Source organism: Centroberyx gerrardi, chromosome 12 (assembly GCF_048128805.1).
Source record: "Centroberyx gerrardi isolate f3 chromosome 12, fCenGer3.hap1.cur.20231027, whole genome shotgun sequence".
Classification (NCBI taxonomy): Eukaryota; Metazoa; Chordata; class Actinopteri; order Beryciformes; family Berycidae; genus Centroberyx; species Centroberyx gerrardi.
The window spans coordinates 13,242,613-13,261,878 of record NC_136008.1 but is presented as its reverse complement, the minus strand read 5'-3'; the positions used below and the strand labels follow the sequence as shown (position 1 = coordinate 13,261,878).

Sequence of the window (19,266 nt, the reverse complement as noted above, 5' to 3'; positions counted from 1 at the left end):
CAGAGTGAGCAGCAGACAGAGCCTGTCTGCAGCTCTTATCATGAAGCCATGGTCTTCGGTGGGACCCGGTCTGACACAGTCTGGGTCCTGCTGCCTGGGCACCAGGTGCTCTCGGTTCTCCTCCAGATGGGTTGGACGGCACACGTTATGCACCTGATTACAGAGACACAGAGAGGGGAGGAAGAAAAAAGGGAGGGCATGAACAAAGAAGCACTGTTGAATAGTCAAAGCCTGGTAAAGAAGCCATTTACAGTAAGGACCTAAGGAAAATAACCTTAATTTTTGAGCAATGCCCATGATCTTTTGAAATTACACAACAGATCTTCCTTGGACATCATGGGTCTGAGGGTTGTCAACTCAGAGCACACACACTTTTTCAGAAACACCCTACTTCACATTAATATAGTTACACATATTCATACCCCTCTGATCACAATCCCACCTCTCTAACCTCAGGGCTTCTCTCCGCAATTTAAAGAGTAACTACACCCCAAACCCAAATCTGTGTAAAGCCTGACATCTAATGGTAAAAAGCATGCTACTGGAATTGCCATTGGTTTGGGGTTTAGTTACTCTTTAAGCACAGGCATGAGAATCACTCATATTTAAACTGAGAATTTCTCTTGACAGGAGCAAAGTGTGATTCTCAATCATTAATCTCCCTGTATGTCTTAAAGGATAAGGCTGGTGTTTTTTAATGCATTGCTTACTGTCAACAAATCCTATGAAAATAGCAAAATCAGCAATGATTTTGTTTTGCCAACAAGTCTCGTCCATGTAGCCGGTGCCCAATGAAGCCATGTCCCAGCAGCCATAGAACTCTATTGTATTAAAAAAACTATTAAAAACACGTCAAAGAGCCATGCTGCTGCTCTGGGCAACATATTTCATCATCACGATGCACCGGGCCAGCCGACTTTTTCCTCAACAACTTAATAAGCCGGCTGTAAACACGTTGATCTCAGGAAAGTAGTTCCGTAGCACCGAAAATAGTCCCCGGCGTAATGAAGAATTTGTTCCCATTTTAATTTGATTTGGTAATAACTACAACAGCCTGACTTTTCGTGGTAACAGTTAGCAATTTTTAAAATTGAAACTATGTCGTTGTGAGGTGTATTTCAAGGTTTTTAGCTTACAATTGGAGCCAATGACTTCCGGGTTGACGGCTAAAAACGGTACGTGGAAGTCAGAAAGTAACAGGAGTAGAGCAAACGCATTGTTGATTTTGTTATTTTCATAGGATTTGTTGACGGTAAGCAGTGCATTAAAAAACACCAGCCTTATCCTTTAAGTGAATAAAGACATAGCAGCATACCATATCACAGGCCAAGATGATGTGCTGGGTGACTCTGGTAACGTTCCTGACGATGCAGGTGCTCAGTTCACTGTGGACGGAGATGAAGGCGAACTTGTTTTTGCTAATGCAGTAGTTCCCGCTTTGTTGCTAAAGGAGAAGAATGGATGAGGAGAAGAGGACAGCAGTAAAACATCAAATCATGCATGGTCAAGTTCTGTATCACTTCAGTGCATGACCAAGTCTTTCATTATATGACAAGCCTGATCTTAAAATTGAGATTATACACTTGATATAAACACATAATGCAACACTTTGTCTCTTACTTCTACATCTTCTCTTTCAGAATAACACTGGGTTGAGAACAGGAACACAAAAAAGCAAGACAGCAAGAGCGCAGAAAAACAGTAATACACAATAATGCAAGCTGTACATTCATAAAAAATGACTTCACCTTCCCTGCAGTGGCTGTGCAGACGTCCTCCACTCTGTCTCTGTCGGCAGGGGAGAGGAAGGACTGGAGGGACCTGTCGCAGTCTGTCTGGCGTTTGAGATAAGCCTCCCAGGCGTCATAGTTTAGGCTGTCCGGGGTATCAGAGGACAGGTGGCGCTTCAGGAAGACGCTGTAGCCATCGATGAACTCAGCCGGCAGACAGGGGGCCCAGTTGGCACCGGCCATGAACAGGCAGACGGAGACGGAGAGGAGAGCAGAGAGCAGCTTCATGTTGTAGAGCTGCCAGCAGGGATGAAGGAGATGTGGGAGTCATGAAGTCATGTGCAAATACATACACAACTACATAGTACAACTTACCATATCTATCTATCTATCTATCTATCTATCTGTCTGTCTGTCTGTCTGTCTGTCTATAAAACTTCCAATAATGCTTGGAGCCTTTATTTACATCAACAAAAGAGAGCACCAGGCCCATACTAGAGGCTAATATTTGTTTTGGCTGGTTCATAGTATCTGGTATGACTAAAACTGATTTAACTGCTATTCTGTACAGAATTGTGCTGCTCAAATTTATACAAAGGCAACTGATGTCAGATACCACTACTACTACTGACAATAATAATAATAATTATTATTATTATTAGTTGTAAACAACAAATAGGCCTACTTCAATATCTGGCTGAAATAATCACGCAAAGAATGAATAAAAAATATGATTTATTATCGAACGTGAATCAGCCCTGTGCAATTACTTTAAAATGTCATCTTCAATCCATCCGTCCTGTGAGAGGAGCGAGGTTTTAAAAGTCCTACAAACAAAGCATCAATGCAAGCAAAAACGCAATGAAACAAAAACAGCTAAAGCCACAAAAGTGAGTCAAAAAGCTCTCTCTCATACAGTTTAGTAGCCTACAGTTGTTTGTCTGAGCAGAGCGAATTTCAAGGCCTTCTCGCCAGTAGGTTAGTGTAGTGGAAATTATATTATACCATTCTGTTTCTCTATGCATGAAGCACTGTCTTATTTCTATGTTGTCTGCTCTCAGTACATTTCCACTGGCTTGAGACAATGGCTACTGTGTGAAGATGATCCTGGGAACTCTAGCCCGTTTATCTTTGTTTTGCACAGATGTACCCAAATCGTAGAATGTTTCAAGTATAAGAATGTGCCAGACTTCTCATGACTCAGCTGTTTCTACTACATGATTATAAGAAGGGTGGACAAAGCTCATTGCTTGGCTCTTTGTCTCACACACTCGCTGGGTGAGCATTGCGCCTTGCCTGCAGACAATAAAGATATCAGAAGGACAACTTCTCATCTCCAAGTCTCTTTATTACAGAAAACTCCCACCACAGTTAGCCTACCTGTCTCCATGGTAACGAGATAAACGATTCTGCGTGTCCCGCTATTTGCAACCATGTAGCCTACTTTAAATAATAGGTTTGGAATGCCTCTTTTTTGGTAATATATTTTGTGATATTTTATTAATTAAAATGATATTTTAAGCTATAAGTGAATGTGTATGTATATGAATGAATCTATCTATCTATCTATCTATCTATCTATCTATCTGTCTGTCTGTCTATCTAGGCTATCTATCTATTTCTCGTCTGTTGCTGCAAGCGGAATTGCAGATGACGGTTTCGATGACACAAACTCAAAGAGACATAAACCCCTAATTGGTCCAGACAGCATTTCTCTAAATTATATAAACAGCGGTTTGTTGTCATGAGGAGAGGCAGAACAGGGAAGTAAAGCATACTTACATACTTTATCGTAATCGTTATATCCGTTTTGCAGACTCTGAAGGCGCACCCAAAGTTTTTTGGGAGTTTGCTGAATGACGCGGTGATTTCCCATTGAAACGTGATCTCTCTCTATGTATGGAAGCCCATTTCCACCAGTGTGATGAAAAAAACGGTCCTGTAAGTCATTATAATGAGAAACTTTCTCAAAATAATGAGTTAGTATCTCAAAATAATGAGTTAGTATCTCAAAATAATGAGAAACTTTCTCAAAGTAATGATTTAGTATCTTAAAATAATGAGAAACATTCTCAAAAGAATGACTTAGTATCTCAAAATAATGAGAAACTTTCTCAAAATAATGACTTAGTAGTCTATCTAGCCTCCTAATAATAGGAGCCCCTAAAGTCCCGAAAAGTGATATTTTTTTATCTTGTGCGCACAAGTTAATTATCTTGTGGGAACAAGTTATTATCTTGTGCGCACAAGATAATAATAACTTGTGTGCACAAGGTGATATTTTTTTATCTTGTGCGCACAAAATAATTATCTCAAAATAATGAATTAGTATCTCAAAGATACTAACTCATTATTTTGAGATACTAACTCATTGTTTTGAAATACTAAGTCATTATTTTGAGAAAGTTTCTCATTATTTTGAGAAAGTTTCTCATTATTTTGAGATACTAAGTCATTATTTTGAGAAAGTTTCTCATTATTTTGAGATACTAAGGGACTGTTCGTTATTTATGAGGGGGGGGTGCAAAACGGGGGAGGCACATCAAATAATTTTTTAAGCACTGGGGAGGGACTTATGTTTTTTATTTTGGTTTTAAGGGAGGGACATACAACTTTAAATGGTTGTACTTAGGTGGTACAGCTTCGACTACAACTGACACTGGCATAGTTAAGTGGTGTATATACTAAGGGTTATATACTAAAATATTTAATGCAAAATGCAGCCTACTCGTTAAAACGCATACCTCATGACTGCAACATCTGCGGTTTGAATCCGACAGTGGGCTTTTGTTGCATCTTGCCCCCCATCTCTCTCTCTCCCTTTATTTTTCCTGTCTTTGAACGTTGAACGTTCACATTTAGACCATATTTCACCGGTGTAATATCCCGGTGAAATATGGTCTAAATGTGAACGTTCAATCAACGTCTTCAAACAGTCGGTGAAAAAACTTTAACTTTTAAACCTGTTTTGAACGACTTTTCACCGGTGAACATAGTCATTTTTTAAACGTCTTTTCAATGGAAAAATGCTCACTGAGGAGGGTCATGCATTTTCCCCCAGTCACTCAGGGAGGCTCAAGGAAAAATATTTGTAGCTCCAGGGAGGGTCAAGATAAAAAAAAACCCAACAAAGTCACCCCCCAGCCCCCGATACTAAGTCATTATTTTGAGAAAGTTTCTCATTATAATGACTTACAGGATCTTTTTTTTTTCATCACACTGGCGGAAATGGGCTTCCATACCTCTCTCTCTCTCCGTCTCTCTCTCTCTCTCTCAATGGACCAAATACAAAAAGCAGGAGGGCTTGCCATTCAAGTTTTTTAATGTGGTGCACATGTTGAGCTATTTACAGCAGAGTTCAAACAAGTATACAAACAAGGCTGACTCAAAGACATATGGTGCCAAAACCTCTTATTAACAGAATGAACACACCTACAGAAATATCTCCAATTACAAGATATGTGTGATCTGTTGATTTGTGTCCAGGACCATAACATTTGGACAGTATATACCAACAACACTTGACATGTATATCAAATCCCCTTTAGACCTCGCTAGTTATTCACTTCTTAGGACCTCCCATGCTTTTTCATGCCAATGTGTTACAATGCTGAAGTCCTAGAGCAATAGAAAATAATATCATTATATTGGGTATTTTTCACTGGCAAACATTTCAAAAGTCTATTACATTTCATACAGTGTGGTTGTGTTTCAAGGCAGGATGAACAAGATAAAATAGTAGCAGAAACAAAATATTCCACAAAGTATTTACAAGACAAATCATGCATCCAAGGCATTGCACAGGCAAACATAGGACTCAGAGCCAGCAAACACACCAAGCGCTCCTAGTGCAAACTCAGAAATGTCTGGCTGATTCTGCAGGGGAGCAGATGAACAGCCCGGTTTCCACTTCACTTCCCTTCCTCGCTCTTTAGAAATTGGCTTTTCCTGCTACCTGCTGTAAATGATCAGTGAAAAAAATGTGTTGCCTTGCTTTCAGTCCTCTAATATGAGACATGGATCGGTGATAACGCCAACGACAGGAGGGAGGAGGCATGTGTGCACGAGTGTCTGGACGAGGCCTGTATGACTATGGCTCTGAGGTGGACAGTGCTCTCATGCTGCTCTGAGATCAGCTAGGGCTCAGTCTGGAGAGACGGCGACGGCTCCTCTTTCTGTCCTGCTTCAGAGGTCGAATTGAGAGCCATGTCCTGTTTCTGCTCTTTCTCTTTCTCTGGCTCCTTTGTCCTGAAACATCAGAGGGAACAGTCACCACAGTGAATACAATTGACAGCCCAAACACTGCCAAACAGTCCCAACAGCTGATTTCTTGGTGTCAGTGTAGTTTGTTATATTATCCAGCAGAGGTCCTTATTTGCCAAAGAATACGCAGAAGGTGTGCGGCCTTGCAATGAGTGTAAATGTCATCCAAAAAATGTGTTTTTTTTCATAAAACTTTGCATGGTTCGTGAATGAAAGGCCTGCAGGAATTGTAATGTAAAATCACTGTGTGCACGACAAGAACTAAAACACATTTGTGTAATAAAACTACCAAGACTACGTTATGCATATATTATACTCAAATACAAATAGGTTATTAGGAATTGTCTGTGATGACATGATTGAATAAGTATAGAATATAAGGAAGCAAGTGAATAGATGAGCAGGAAAGTCAGGTTTAAAAAACTAGGAGAGGGAAGAAATGTGTTAGGCTGTATCACTAGAAAAACAACAAATCAGTTGGGGAAACCCCTAAAACTTTAGGATTAAAGAATGGATTAGGATTCCATAGGAAAATGTGATGTAAGAATTAGATTAGAGAGAGAGAGAGAGAGAGAGAGAGAGAGAGAGAGAGAGGGAACAAAGGAAACAACCTGTAGCCACTACATTCTCAGTTGACCGACCATATCGCTCACAGTCTCTGGAATTCCTTAACACACACTAATAGAGGTGTTAGGGGCTACTGTAAGGGGATAAGTCATTTTGGATGGATGGTTAAGAGCAAAGGAGTGTGGTCAGGAATGTTATGTAAGACTGAGAAGGTGAGGTTAAGGGTTTGAGGTCAAAGGTCATAATTTTGAAGGGTGACCTTGGCATGGGAGCAGGCCGGATACTGGGTAGGACGTCCCAGCTAGAGGTAGAGCTGTCATGAGATCAAAAGACAGAATCACGTGACTAAGACACAGGAAGAATCAAATCACAGAATGAAAATTGCAAAGAGGCTGTGCAAGTATTTTAAAACCTCGCTCCTCTCACAGGACAGATGGATTGAAGATGACATTTTAAAGTAATTGCACAGGGCTGATTCACATTAGGAAAGCCAGTGGTTCCCAAAGTGGGGTCCAGGGACCCAATGGGGTCCTCGACAAGGTTCCAGGGGGACTCCCAGCAAAATGAGGAATAGTGTAATTTCACTGTTATTGCATTTGAAGATGGGACAGTGAGAGAAGATTATAGGAACGAGACATAGTATAAACAGTTGTCCAGTTCTATACGACAACTTAAAAATCCTCTCAGATTTTTGTCCCTCTGACAAAATCAGATGGAGGTCCATGGCCTAATGTGTATCTATTCGGGGAGCGGTGACATGAAAACATTTGGGAACCCCTGATCAAAGCAGTGGGAAGGTAGAATCACAGCCTGAGCAGTTTGATTATACCTTCCACTGGACATACACGGGTGCAGAGGAAACCCACCTGGTCCTTTCAGTAATTATGTGGTAATTATGAAAGAAAATAATTAGAGTATTTGGATAAAGCCATAATCACGTTATTGCAGCAGAGGCCAGAGGATCAAGTTGCCCCCAGCGCTGATCTAGGGTCAGTTTCTCTTTTTTTTTTTTCTTGCTGAAATCTTACATAGCAAAGAGACACTTGCATAGATTAGGGATTTATTGACATTTCTGTTTATCAGATTTTCAACATAAATCTCAAATGTTTAAATAAAATGGTAGATTGGATAAGAAATGTCTACAGCCATTAGAAACAGAATAGCCTCAAGTAATATAGAACTTTGCTCTGTATATCCTTTGTTTATCATGGCACTAACTGATCCAAGATCAGCGCTTAAGGACATCCTCTGCCAAGCACAAGTAGTACTTTTTAAAGATGTCACAGGCAACACAGTCAGTGCAGGTTGTGATTTGTTGTCAGTAATGGGGTCAGGTATGCCACCTGTTTACCACGACTGTTTCATTGCGGAGGAGTGTAAAAAATCTGCCAAGAGATAGAATAGAGAATGAGAAGAGATTGGGTGCCATGTTGGATCTTAGAAAATGACAATTTCCACAGTTTCTGCAGGTAGCCCAGTTAGACCAGTGCAACAGCAGGCTGGTGGCCGGTGTCGGCTGTAGCCACTGTTAGAGCAGAAACAGAATGGCAAACAGGCCACTGCATGGTGTAAAACAGCATGGTGTCTTACCGTATCGTCTTCACAATGAAGCGAATGATGACTGCTAGACCTACACAGCCACACATAACTCCTATCACTATAGCAGTGACTTCACCTGTAGACAGAGACATGTGGAGGATGAGAAAGGGAGAACAGTGAAATATCTCTATTATTAAATTAGGCACAAGCATTTCCAAAAATATAGCGCTATGTTAATTATAATACCAAAATAGTACTCATTACCAAAATAGTGATGTGATCATCAGTAACATCAGGGTCAGACAATAACCTTTTTGCAAAAACAACACATCTTGGTCTTACCAGAAGTGAGCTCCTTCCCTGATTCTACAACAGATAAAAGATTGAGTAAAACATTAGAGGAGAATCACAGGAGATTTCACCAGTCTGTCACAGTTCAAAAGACAGATGATTTGTATTTGTTGGTTTATCTCAACAGAATTTGATGTTCAGCTGATTGAAATGTGTTTTAAATGTCTATTCAGTCCTGCTGCCTTTGAAAACAATGTTGATATCACAGCCCTTCCAGTTCAATCACTCACTACAATGAGCACTTCACACAAATTCTTTCTCCTTTGTCTTTGTCTGTCACTCTGTCTCCCTCTTTCACTTCTCTATCTCTCTTTTTCCTCTCCCTTTTTCCCTGTTAGACTCGCGTGATAACAATGGAGTCAGTGTTTAGTTTTTGCAAATCCTTTTTCTAATCAGCTTGCAAACAAACACAGCTCCCCTCACTTATTCACCCTTTCCTGTCTCTCTCTCTCTCTCTCTCTCTCTCTCTCTGCACTCCCTGTGCCCCTCTCTCTCCCACAGAGTCACCAGTAATCCTTAATATTCCCACATTTCTCCCCACATTCCACTTTTTGCTCTCTGCATGGCTCACGCTAATTGCTAACCGTGGCCTACATGCCCACCCACTGGCCTGTTATTGTGGTGAGGTTTGTGGTCAACATGTTGGCTTTGTACTCCACTGATGTAACGCTGCCATAGGGGTACAACACTAAAGTTCACAGACTGGCTGTGACCTTTTGCAACTACACATTTGTGCTATCTGAAAAAAGATAAACACACAAATTCTAAGAATATATTAATTGTAAATGAAGGGTTTCATTCCAAAACACTATGTATCCATTTTGGAAAAATGTTGCCACCTGAAATTAATCGGGCAATATTTAAAAGACATAAATGATTCTGTCCTCCAAAAAGAACCATTTTATAAGCAAATGTCTTATGATGACTCCTAACTTCAGTACTAACCCACAATGTGCTTAATTTTCATGTCAGCAGTCAATATGGGAGAGTGGGTGACTTTGTTTTTTGTTTTTTTTTAACTGGTGGATATTTCATTTTGGAACAAAACTCTTCAAATGCTCTCCCCTTCCTGCTTCCTCGCTCTCTCTAACCTGCGGTGAAGGAGGAGAAGACGGCCCTGTGGTTGAGCGGCTGTGTTGCGCGGTAGTTGTCCTGCAGCAGCATTCGGTCTGCATCCTCGGCCTTACTGGAGTAAAGCACCGTCTCCAGCTTCAGCAGCTGCACCAGGGAGGGGAAGAACAGTTACACTCCAAAAAATATTAAACATTATTCCACTTAACAACTTAAGTTTCCTTGCTGCCTGTAAATTGGAAGTGGACTGAAATAGTACAGAATGGTTAAGTTAATCAGTTGTTCCAATGTAGTAAAGGTGAACCTAAGTGAACCTAAGACAATAAGGTCTATCAGCAAATGTCTAGTCATGCTGACAAGTGTTTATTAGTTGAATCCACTAGATGGATGAACTGCATTCCAGTGTTACTTATTCTGTCACTAAGTAGACTATTAATGTCAGTTGTTCATGAGTTACAGAATCATTTTATCGTATGCGTAACAATTAATTCTGCACTAATGTTAGCAAAAGAGGAGAACTGCTGCTCCAAGAGAGTATTGGGGTACGGATTGAATTGGATACTAATTTTCATCATGGTTGTCATTATTTTTATTTTTATCATAAGTAGACCTGTATATACATAAGTCTAACATATATATATAAGTCTCTATAAGAAAGAGGGGTTTCTGGAATGGTAACGCAAATGCAATGCATGCTGGGAAGTATGCTAAGCTAACAATGTTTCATATGCTGCATTCATGTCATATTGAATTTACCATAAATACGAGCTGCCTACTGGGAAGTAGTAGCAAGGAGATATTATCCTGTTCTCCCGCTTCTTCCGATATGACGTGACGTGAGCGCAGCATTAATCCGTTTAGTAAATGCGTGGTAAGATGTTCTTTCAACAGTTTTAAGTCTCATGTCATGAACGCATGACTTATGAAGCTAACTAGCAATTGTAGGTTGATACTGTCAAACACATTGAGTTAATGATTCAAGTTGAGATGGTTTCATTAAATTGCAGTATGAGTTTTTACAGTGTAAAAGTAGGACAAATCAAGGCTGCATTGGATTAGAAGAGCTGTTTCTTACTGACCGACCCAGTATCCCCATCCACCCCCATCCCCAGCCTCACCTGTGCCTGTGAGATCTGAACCCTCTCGTGGAGGAGCGTCCAGACGACGCTCTGGTAGCAGGGCGGGGTGGTGAGGGAGCCATTGTAGCGATAGTAGCGTCCCAGATCCGTAGGGAGCAGGTCCTGGATGTCAAAGGCTGGGATGGACACTTTCTGGTCTGCCAGTAGGGAATAAGGAGGAAGAAACAGAGTATGTAAAGTTTAAAACATGAAGCTGCTACGGCCAGGTATCATCTTAGTCAATCGATCAATTCAATCAATCCAAAATGGAAACAGAAACTGTAAATGAATAAGTAGTGATGAAAAGGCCCATGCTGTTCACTATGGACTTCAACATTTGACAATTTTTTAATTTGGAAGAAAATAAAATTAATAAACACAAAATTGTTAACAAAGAAATGAATTAGACTTGAATTGTAAATTAACCCCAACAAGGACAGATTTGACACTATGTCTGGTTCATATATTTTTAGCAGTCTCACCTGCATGTCTAATGCGGCTCAGGTAGTTGAGGATGCTGCCAAACGCCTGGTTCGTCTCCTCACCTGTCTGGAAAACCAAAACACAACCTTGAATTGCTCATTACATTTATCAAAATCAAAGAATCAGTGAGCCAGCTGATCTGATCTGTCAATTCTTTTTTAATGCTTTTTTTTGTGTATGGCTGTAATAGTATTTAGTGTTTTCACCTCAATGAGAATTCCTAGAACAGCCAGGCCGTCCCGCTGGGTCATAGCCATGGATATGTTGGGGTAGAGCTCCGAGTTATAGTGCACCACATGTAGCTGTGGAGAGGAAGAGCAGTTAGTCTGTCCATTCACACTGATGAGAGAGAGAGAGAGAGAGAGAGAGAGAGAGAGAGAGAAAGAGAGAGAAGGGAAGAAAGAGAAAGCAACACTTGCGCTGGCTTTTCTTCCGAGAATCCTTCTCATTGCTGATGGATAAAATGAGAGAAAAACAGAGGGAGGGAGAGACAGAGAGAGAGGGAAGGCTGCGTGCTGACATGAGAGAACGGCCGAGGAGAAATAACGAGTGAGCAGACTGATGTGGATGAGAAAGAACTTAATTGTCTCATTACATAATAAGACCACTCATGCATTTCAGGCTCTCTCTCTTTTTTTTTTTTTTTACTATTGTTTGTCTTCTTCTCTTCTTTCATATATTTTCATTGTTTTCTTTTCAGTGACTCTTTAATCTGCTTAACTTCCCTCTCCCTTTTTCCGCTCCAACCACTCACCCTGAGGACGCCGGCATGCTGGCTTACCTGGACAGTGACAGATGGGCAGGAACTGAGGTGCTGAGCCTTCTCCTTCTTCTCCATTCTGTCCCCATCCTTCCCTCCAAAGTTCATGCCATCGCTGTCTGGCTTTATCTCTTATCTCTTGGTCTTCCTGTCTTTCTATCAACAACAGTGTTTCCATGTTCTTTCCCTGCTCTTCTTCCATCCCTTCATCCCTCTCTCAGCGTTACACCGAATTGGATGAATTTTAGCGTGCTGTTTCCCTACGTATCCCACATCCAAACTAGAACTGTGTGTGTGTGTGTGTGTGTGTGTGTGTGAGAGAGAGAGAGAGAGAGAGAGAGAGAGAGAGAGAGAGAAAGATGTGGCAATAGAGTGGTACATACAATGAAAGAATAAAAAGAAAGAAAAAGAAACAAGCAAACAAACAAGAGGTAGTTGAGCTACTAAATGTCCCGCCATAATCACCTGATATATTAAACATAATCAGTTATGATAATGAGGTCATTAATTTCTTTGTCTTTATTTCTATGTCAACATACTTGAACTCTGTATCTTAAAGCATTAATGAGTTATAGTTCAAAATAAATCAGTTTTTCCTCACTAAGCTCTCATATGAATACCTAAGCATGCGTCCCAAAAATGACTTTTTGTCCACTTTGTGAGGCATGTCCAGTTGAAATATGTTTCTAATCCATCAGACCTTTGTTATATTTTAATCTGCTGTTAATTCCTCTATCTAATTAGTATAAATCTGATTACTATTAATGCTCACTTACAGCATTTATATCCAAATGTTAGGAATTTTGTTGTGGAAACAGATTAGAGTCATCTAGACAGCACATGCCCCTCTCTTACTTGTTTTCCCTGAATATACACAGTAATGCTGAATCTATTATTTGTAAAGTGATATGTCTGTTTTACACTGTCCCATGGCCCTGGATGTGTGGTCCTGTGTGGTGTATTTATGTTACTAGTCGTCAGTCCCTGCACTAATATCTCAAAGTCAAAGTTCTTGGCAAATAAAGCGGTTCTGATCATTGTATTACTCCTTTAGATATAATGTTCGGCACATCTACACTGTCATATTATTAATTTCAGCAACAAAATATTATTCTTCCTTTCAGCAACATTGCATCCTTAGATCCTTCACCTACACACACATCACCAAGATTATTACTTATAGGTATGCCGAATATATTTTCCTCTTCTTCTCTAGACGAACACAAGGCCTGTAGATTTGAGTTTGGTCTCGGTCTGCAGTTAGAAAATGTCAATCTTGTCTCAGACTCATATCTGATTTAACTTGGTTTGCATCTTGACCCGCACTTTGCATTAGATCTCATTTCTTTTCTGCCTCAAGCCAATGCAAATAATGTCCAAGAATTATGTCACAATCACAAGATGCAAACTTCAATTGTTCTTTTAGTGTAAAATGTTACATCCTGCAGAAAAGCACAGCGGAGTATCATCACACCAGTTTTCCTCCACCTCCCTTTACTCTTGGTCTTTAGGCCCGGTGTTGATTTGTCTTGTACTGCTTACTGCTAACACACCCGTGTTTAAACGTACCTCTGCATCTGCACTCTGTCCGTTGATGGTGTGTTCACTGCCCCCGTGGCTCGGGCCGCCGCTGCCCCAGTGGAGGTGCATCTGTGCGGCTGTGAAGAGCCAGGGCAGCCCCCCCAGCCCCATCCAGTCTGGAAGATCAATCACCACTGATGGAGGGAAGGCAATAAGAACAGAGTTGACTTGAGTCAGACAGAGGGGAAAGAGAAGAAAACTGGACAAGAAATAATAGGCAGGCAGTTGAAGAGAACAGAAATTTACACAAGTGTGAATATAAAGATTTTTAAAAATCTTTACTCATCACTTGAATTTGGCGAAGGCCTTAGCAAAAAGTCGCCATGACTTTGCTGCCAGGCTACCTGTGAGGACGCTGTAGAGTATCAACAGACTGACAGTCAGGTTGCTAGGATACCTGAGAGCGTGTCAGCTGGAGATGAGGTGGTTGCCAAAGTTACCTGTGTGTCCATTATTGTAGAGGGTGAACGGCTTGTTGCCATGCTGGCTGTAGCCCAGCGGGGTCACAGGCGTCAGACTGGGGTCATATTTGGTCTGGGTGGTTACCACGTCAACAGGAGACTGGGAAGAACCACCGCAGTCTGGGAAATACTGCGACCACTCAGACTGACCCACCAAGCCTGGGGAGACGAAAGACAGAAACAGTGATGTCAACCAATCACACAGCCCGCTGGCTCCCGGTCATCCATTAATAAGCTTCCATTGGTCAATCTCTAATTATGCAGGAAAAGTGTTCCTCGGTGTGCTACACAGGTCCATGGCTCCACGTGTGGAGCGTAAATAAAAAGCACAAAGTTTACTCGTACAGCTGAAGGTATCCACATATCCAGAGTGTACAATTTTGGGGTCAAACAATATTAGAATAGGAAATGAAGTCTGTGTCATTATACGAGACGTTGTATTTATGACTGAGCTATTCACAGGCTTGCAGTAATAGGGGTGAAAAGTGCTCTCTTTGAAAAATATGGCAAAGGGTACACCAAAAAGCGCTGATGGCACAGGGAAAATTGAAATTCTTAAATTACTAAATCAATAAATATATGGAGATCCTAGCAAGCAGCATTCATCTCTGCTGCGTCTTTATTTGCCAACATTTAGGTACAAGACCTCTGGCCAGTGTGAAAGTTTATTTATGCCTGTGCATCCTTGCCCTTTGTTGCATGTCACCCCCCCTCTCTCTGTCCTCACTTCCTGTGTCTCTCTACTACCTTTCAATAAAGGCAAAAAAAAATAAAAAATAAAAAACACATGGAGGGGTGCAGTTATCTATAACCACAGATACAGTCTCCATAAGCTTCATCTATTGTTGAACTCTGTTGTATCAGCTAGATGCCTAAAATCTAAAAGGAAATCTAAATGCAGGTGACGTCTACCTCCCATGAAGAAAATAAATAATTACCAGCAACATGCTAAAAAAAGGATGTGATCCAGTTAGTTAGTTGTACACCTGTTCTGCACATTTAAACTTTTTTACCACAACAATAACAATGTGTAGAGTGTAAACTGAGCCTTAATCTTCCTCTACCAGATCATATTATCCTGATGTCCTCAGGTACAAGTGCAGTGGGAAATACTGATATTAATACTGATATTAATATTAATGGATAAGCTTCCTATTTTTTATATTATATTAATCTGAAAGTTGTCCAAGAACAATTTGGAACTAAAATGCTTGGTTTAGCCACCATTAATGTTAAATAATTTGGAGTGAATATGAGACTCAATGACTTGTTAAGCTGCACTTGTAAAAATGGCTAAATTCATTCTAACGTTTGTTTAGTCATAACCAGAAGACAAAACCATGTATTACAGTTTTATCAGCTCTTAAACTGCTTGAGAATCATCTGAATAGTATATGAAAAAAAAAAAAAAAAAGGAAATGAAGAGTTTGGCTCCTGAATGAAATATCCACTACAAAACCTGACACCCATTCTTACAACATAATAAAGAAAGAAATGAGAAATTATATAAATAAAAATTAAACAATGGTACTTTTTAAAACATAGAGGGAAACTTAGGCATATGGCTGACAAAAAGATAAGACTTTTCAGATTGGAGGGTTACAATTTTAGAGATCGATTAATGAAGGGTTAGGGTTCCTGTTTTTTTTTCCACCAAATTAGATATATTGGATGCATTTTGCAATGAACTCTTCATTCATTCTTTTACAAACACAGGCACATTAAACATAAAGAATTAAATGAAAAGGTAGACAGACAGAGAAAGATACAGCAAGTGAAAGTGAAAGAGGGGAGAGTGAGTGAGGCACTGGTATGCTGAGTAAAAGGAGACTGGTCTGCGCAATTGAATAATAAAAGAAAGTTAGAATAAAGAGTCTGAGAGAGAGTGACAAGTGAGTGAAAGAATCTGAATTTGAATTGCGAGGAGAGGACGGCTGGAGAAAAGAGGCACACACGCCACATTTTTTAGAAAAAAACAAAGCAAATATCCAATTGTGTGTCTGTCTGCACTTCTTTTTTATCACATGCTTATGTTTATGTGGAAGGACAAGAAAAAAACAACAAAAACGAATAGGTAAGATAGTATGTACTATCTTTAAGCCATGGACCATGGTCAGGATGGGACTCATATTTCATAACACAACTTTCCTCTATAAATACAGTCATGCCCCTAATTCACCTCTCTCTCTCTCTCTCTCTCTCTCTCTCACACACACACACACAGATTTTACATTACATTAGTGATGCATACACACTCCACATCCCCTCTCTCCATGCCTGCACCCCCCACCTCGCACTTCTAATCTGTTCCCTACCCCCGACCCCCGGCTCCACTCCACTGCCACAGCCCCGCACCGCAAACCGAACTTCAAAAGTGTGTCCCGCGCCCCTGCCATTGGTCGCCATGGAGGTCCCCATGGCAACCAGAGGCCGAAAATTCTGACCCTCTGTGCTGTTCTACCTCTCATAGCATGCTGTCTCTGTCCTGAATACAGCCAGGAACAAAGCTATACACACTCACTCACTCACTCACTCACTCACTCACTCACTCACTCGCTCACTCACTCACACACTCACACTCTCACAGCAGAGACAAAAAGCTGTATGGCCCATGATGGAGAAACAATGTAAGACTTTCCCTCGCTACACACATAACACTGTACCTCACATCTCACATGGAAAGTAGCATCTCTCAAAACATCTAATTCTAGTGTTTCCGTGTGACAAAATGTTGTGCATATCAAAAGCGTCTTTCCGCTTCGGCTAACAGCTCAACAAACTGCCACAAGCGATGCTGTGTCACACAACATGCCTCACACACACCAGTGCCGGGCCTCACTCATTCATGCACCGTATGGATGAATCACTTGCATCACAACGACTTCAAGTTTTCCAACAAAAAAAAAAAACACCCAACAAAAACAGCCCAAACACAACTGAATTCAAGAGACATATCGCTGAGCGCATCACGAGTGTTTGGCTGCTGCTTTGAGATTACACCACGTGTTACAATGTAATAAAGCCTACATGGGCAAAGTGTAACACCAGTTTGCTCCTGGCACTGCCACTACAGTTCGGTGTGTGTATTCTGCATGTACAGTGGTGTTGCTTTTGACTGAATACATACAGAGAGTGGCAGTGTGTGTATGCCCATTCATTCCCACAATGTCATTGTCCACGGGATAGGCCGCCAGTGTGTGTCCACAATACAATAAACACATAGGTTATTGTGTGCTGCAACAATACAGCCGAATCACAGGGCACTGCTTTACTATCCTTTTGCTTCACCCCGTCCCATCTCCCTCTCTCTGTCCAACACCCTCTCGCCTCCCTGCTTCATCCTGGTGCACCTGCCTCTCTGTCTTTCCTGCTCTCTCTTTCCCCCCTCTGCCTCTCTCTCTCTCTCTCTCTCTCTAAACCTTCATCGTCTCTGTGTGACTGTTCGCTCATGCCAGCTTGGTGAACTGTAACTAATACAGACAGAGAGTGAGAGGGAGAGGAAAACAGAGGGAGAAGGGGGTGGGAGATCCAGGGAATTATGCACAATGTACCGAAGTTAGCTTTTATCATAGTCCTAATGATTTAGAGATACAGGGTTAACATAAGCAGTGAAGTCAGGTGAAAAGAAAGCGTACACACAGATTGTTCTTAGGTTAGTTTTGTATCTCAGTTGCATTCAGTTGCACTTACCAGTGTAGGTCCAGTAAGTTTCCTCTGAAAAAGAATAAAAGAGAAAATCTTAAAACTCTGCTTTCACCCAGTTCTTGTTCTTTTACTCCACAGTGATTCTAAGTTTGACTTTCACCCAGACATTGGCCCTGTAAAAAGGTGTCATATCTGTGAAATAAGCCATATGAATCATGTTTTTCCTTTAACACTACAATATGTCATGTCGGCATCACTTCTAATATCATATGTGCAACCATTGTTGTTCCTAATACCATCCTGTTATAACTAATTAACATGCACTTGTCAACGCACATCTACATTCCTCAAATACTACTTATGGATTTTACTACGGCTTGGAGGCTCACATTGAAACACCCAAACACTCTACAATACCAACAACAACACACCAAAAAAAAAAAAAAAAAAACCTCACATGATGCTGATTATTATGTTAATTAAGATCTTACCGGCAGCTGGGACAGCTGTCCATTGGCAACACAGAAGCATGAGAGGGAGAAAAAGACCCAAAGAGTCCATGTTAGCCCTCCTCGCCCATACACAGAAATGAATGAAAGCAGACAGAGAGATGAGGAGCGAGGGAGAGCAACAGAGAGAGCGCGGGAGAGAGAGAGAGAGAGAGAGAGAGAGAGAGAGAGAGAGAGGGAGAGAGAGAGAGAGAGGGAGAGAGAGAGAGAGAGAGAGAGAGAGACTGGGTCCACCGATCCCACCTGCTACAGCTCACTTTAACAGGCAGAGTGTGTATGTTACATGCTGGCTCCACTCTGGCACACAGGACACCAGTGCAGGTCGCAGCAAGGGACAGATGGAGAGAGAGAAAGTATGAGAGAAAAGAGAGAGAGAGAGAGATGAGAGAGAGAGAGAGCCAAGATAGCAAAGAGAGAAGGGGGTGCAAAGAGGGACTAGTGATTGGGAATGAGTCCAGTGTTAGTTACTGAAAGGGGAGGGTGACACAACAGAGGGTGAGAGAGAGAAAGAGAGACAATGTGGGGCTGAGAAAGCCTGGGGGGTGGAGTGGGGGGGGTTGGGGGGGGGGGGGTACAGCATGGGAAATAACAGAGTAGAGAATAGGGATAGGGAAAGTGTCGGGGGTGAGGACAGTGAATAAGAAAGAGCGAGGGGTAAAGTGATGCAGAGATGGCAAGAGAAAGGGGGAATGAGACAAGAAGTGTCTGAGTTGCTAAATTGGTCTGAGCTTCAAATAAACAAGCAACAAATAAAGTAGACTAATTGTTTCATTAGTAATGGGTGAAGGGACATTGTTTCAGTTTGACAATAAACTTCATCGGCCCTCATTAGTCTTTCAGTAAATAGTTATGGACCAGAAGTGAGACAAACAGAGCAACAGAGTGAAGGGAAGAGGACAAGACATTTCACATGGGTAAGCAAAAGCCAATTTAAAATGAATTCATGTTTAATATATTTTCTCTCCATTTATATATCTTTATCTTTATTCTCAGGAGTCATTGTCATCTTTATTCTCATAGTCACATTGTTTTCTTTACTGTTTACCATAGCTGTAACAATAGCCAATATCCCCTAAAATGTAATGTCTTTTCACAGGACTTTTTCCCCCTGTTTCTTTTAAGAATATCTGAGGATTATAAAGGATTATATATCATTTTATGGAGAACAATGTTTCTGTTTTGTTGTAG

The 19,266-nt window shown here is 41.0% G+C and overlaps 1 protein-coding gene across 1 annotated transcript; it reads right to left on the bottom strand.

The window, feature by feature from the left end:
* Window positions 1-5,866: 5,866 nt before the first annotated feature.
* Window positions 5,867-18,136, bottom strand: ca14 (carbonic anhydrase XIV). Its single transcript, XM_071895749.2, has 13 exons — window positions 18,061-18,136; window positions 17,615-17,638; window positions 13,904-14,083; window positions 13,452-13,597; window positions 11,329-11,424; window positions 11,122-11,188; window positions 10,640-10,797; window positions 9,542-9,668; window positions 8,442-8,465; window positions 8,151-8,235; window positions 7,904-7,945; window positions 6,820-6,873; window positions 5,867-5,978 (listed from the first exon to the last, which is right to left on the bottom strand). Exons 1-13 carry the CDS (start codon window positions 18,128-18,130, stop codon window positions 5,867-5,869), a joined length of 1,185 nt encoding a protein of 394 aa, XP_071751850.1. The 5' UTR covers window positions 18,131-18,136.
* Window positions 18,137-19,266: the final 1,130 nt, after the last annotated feature.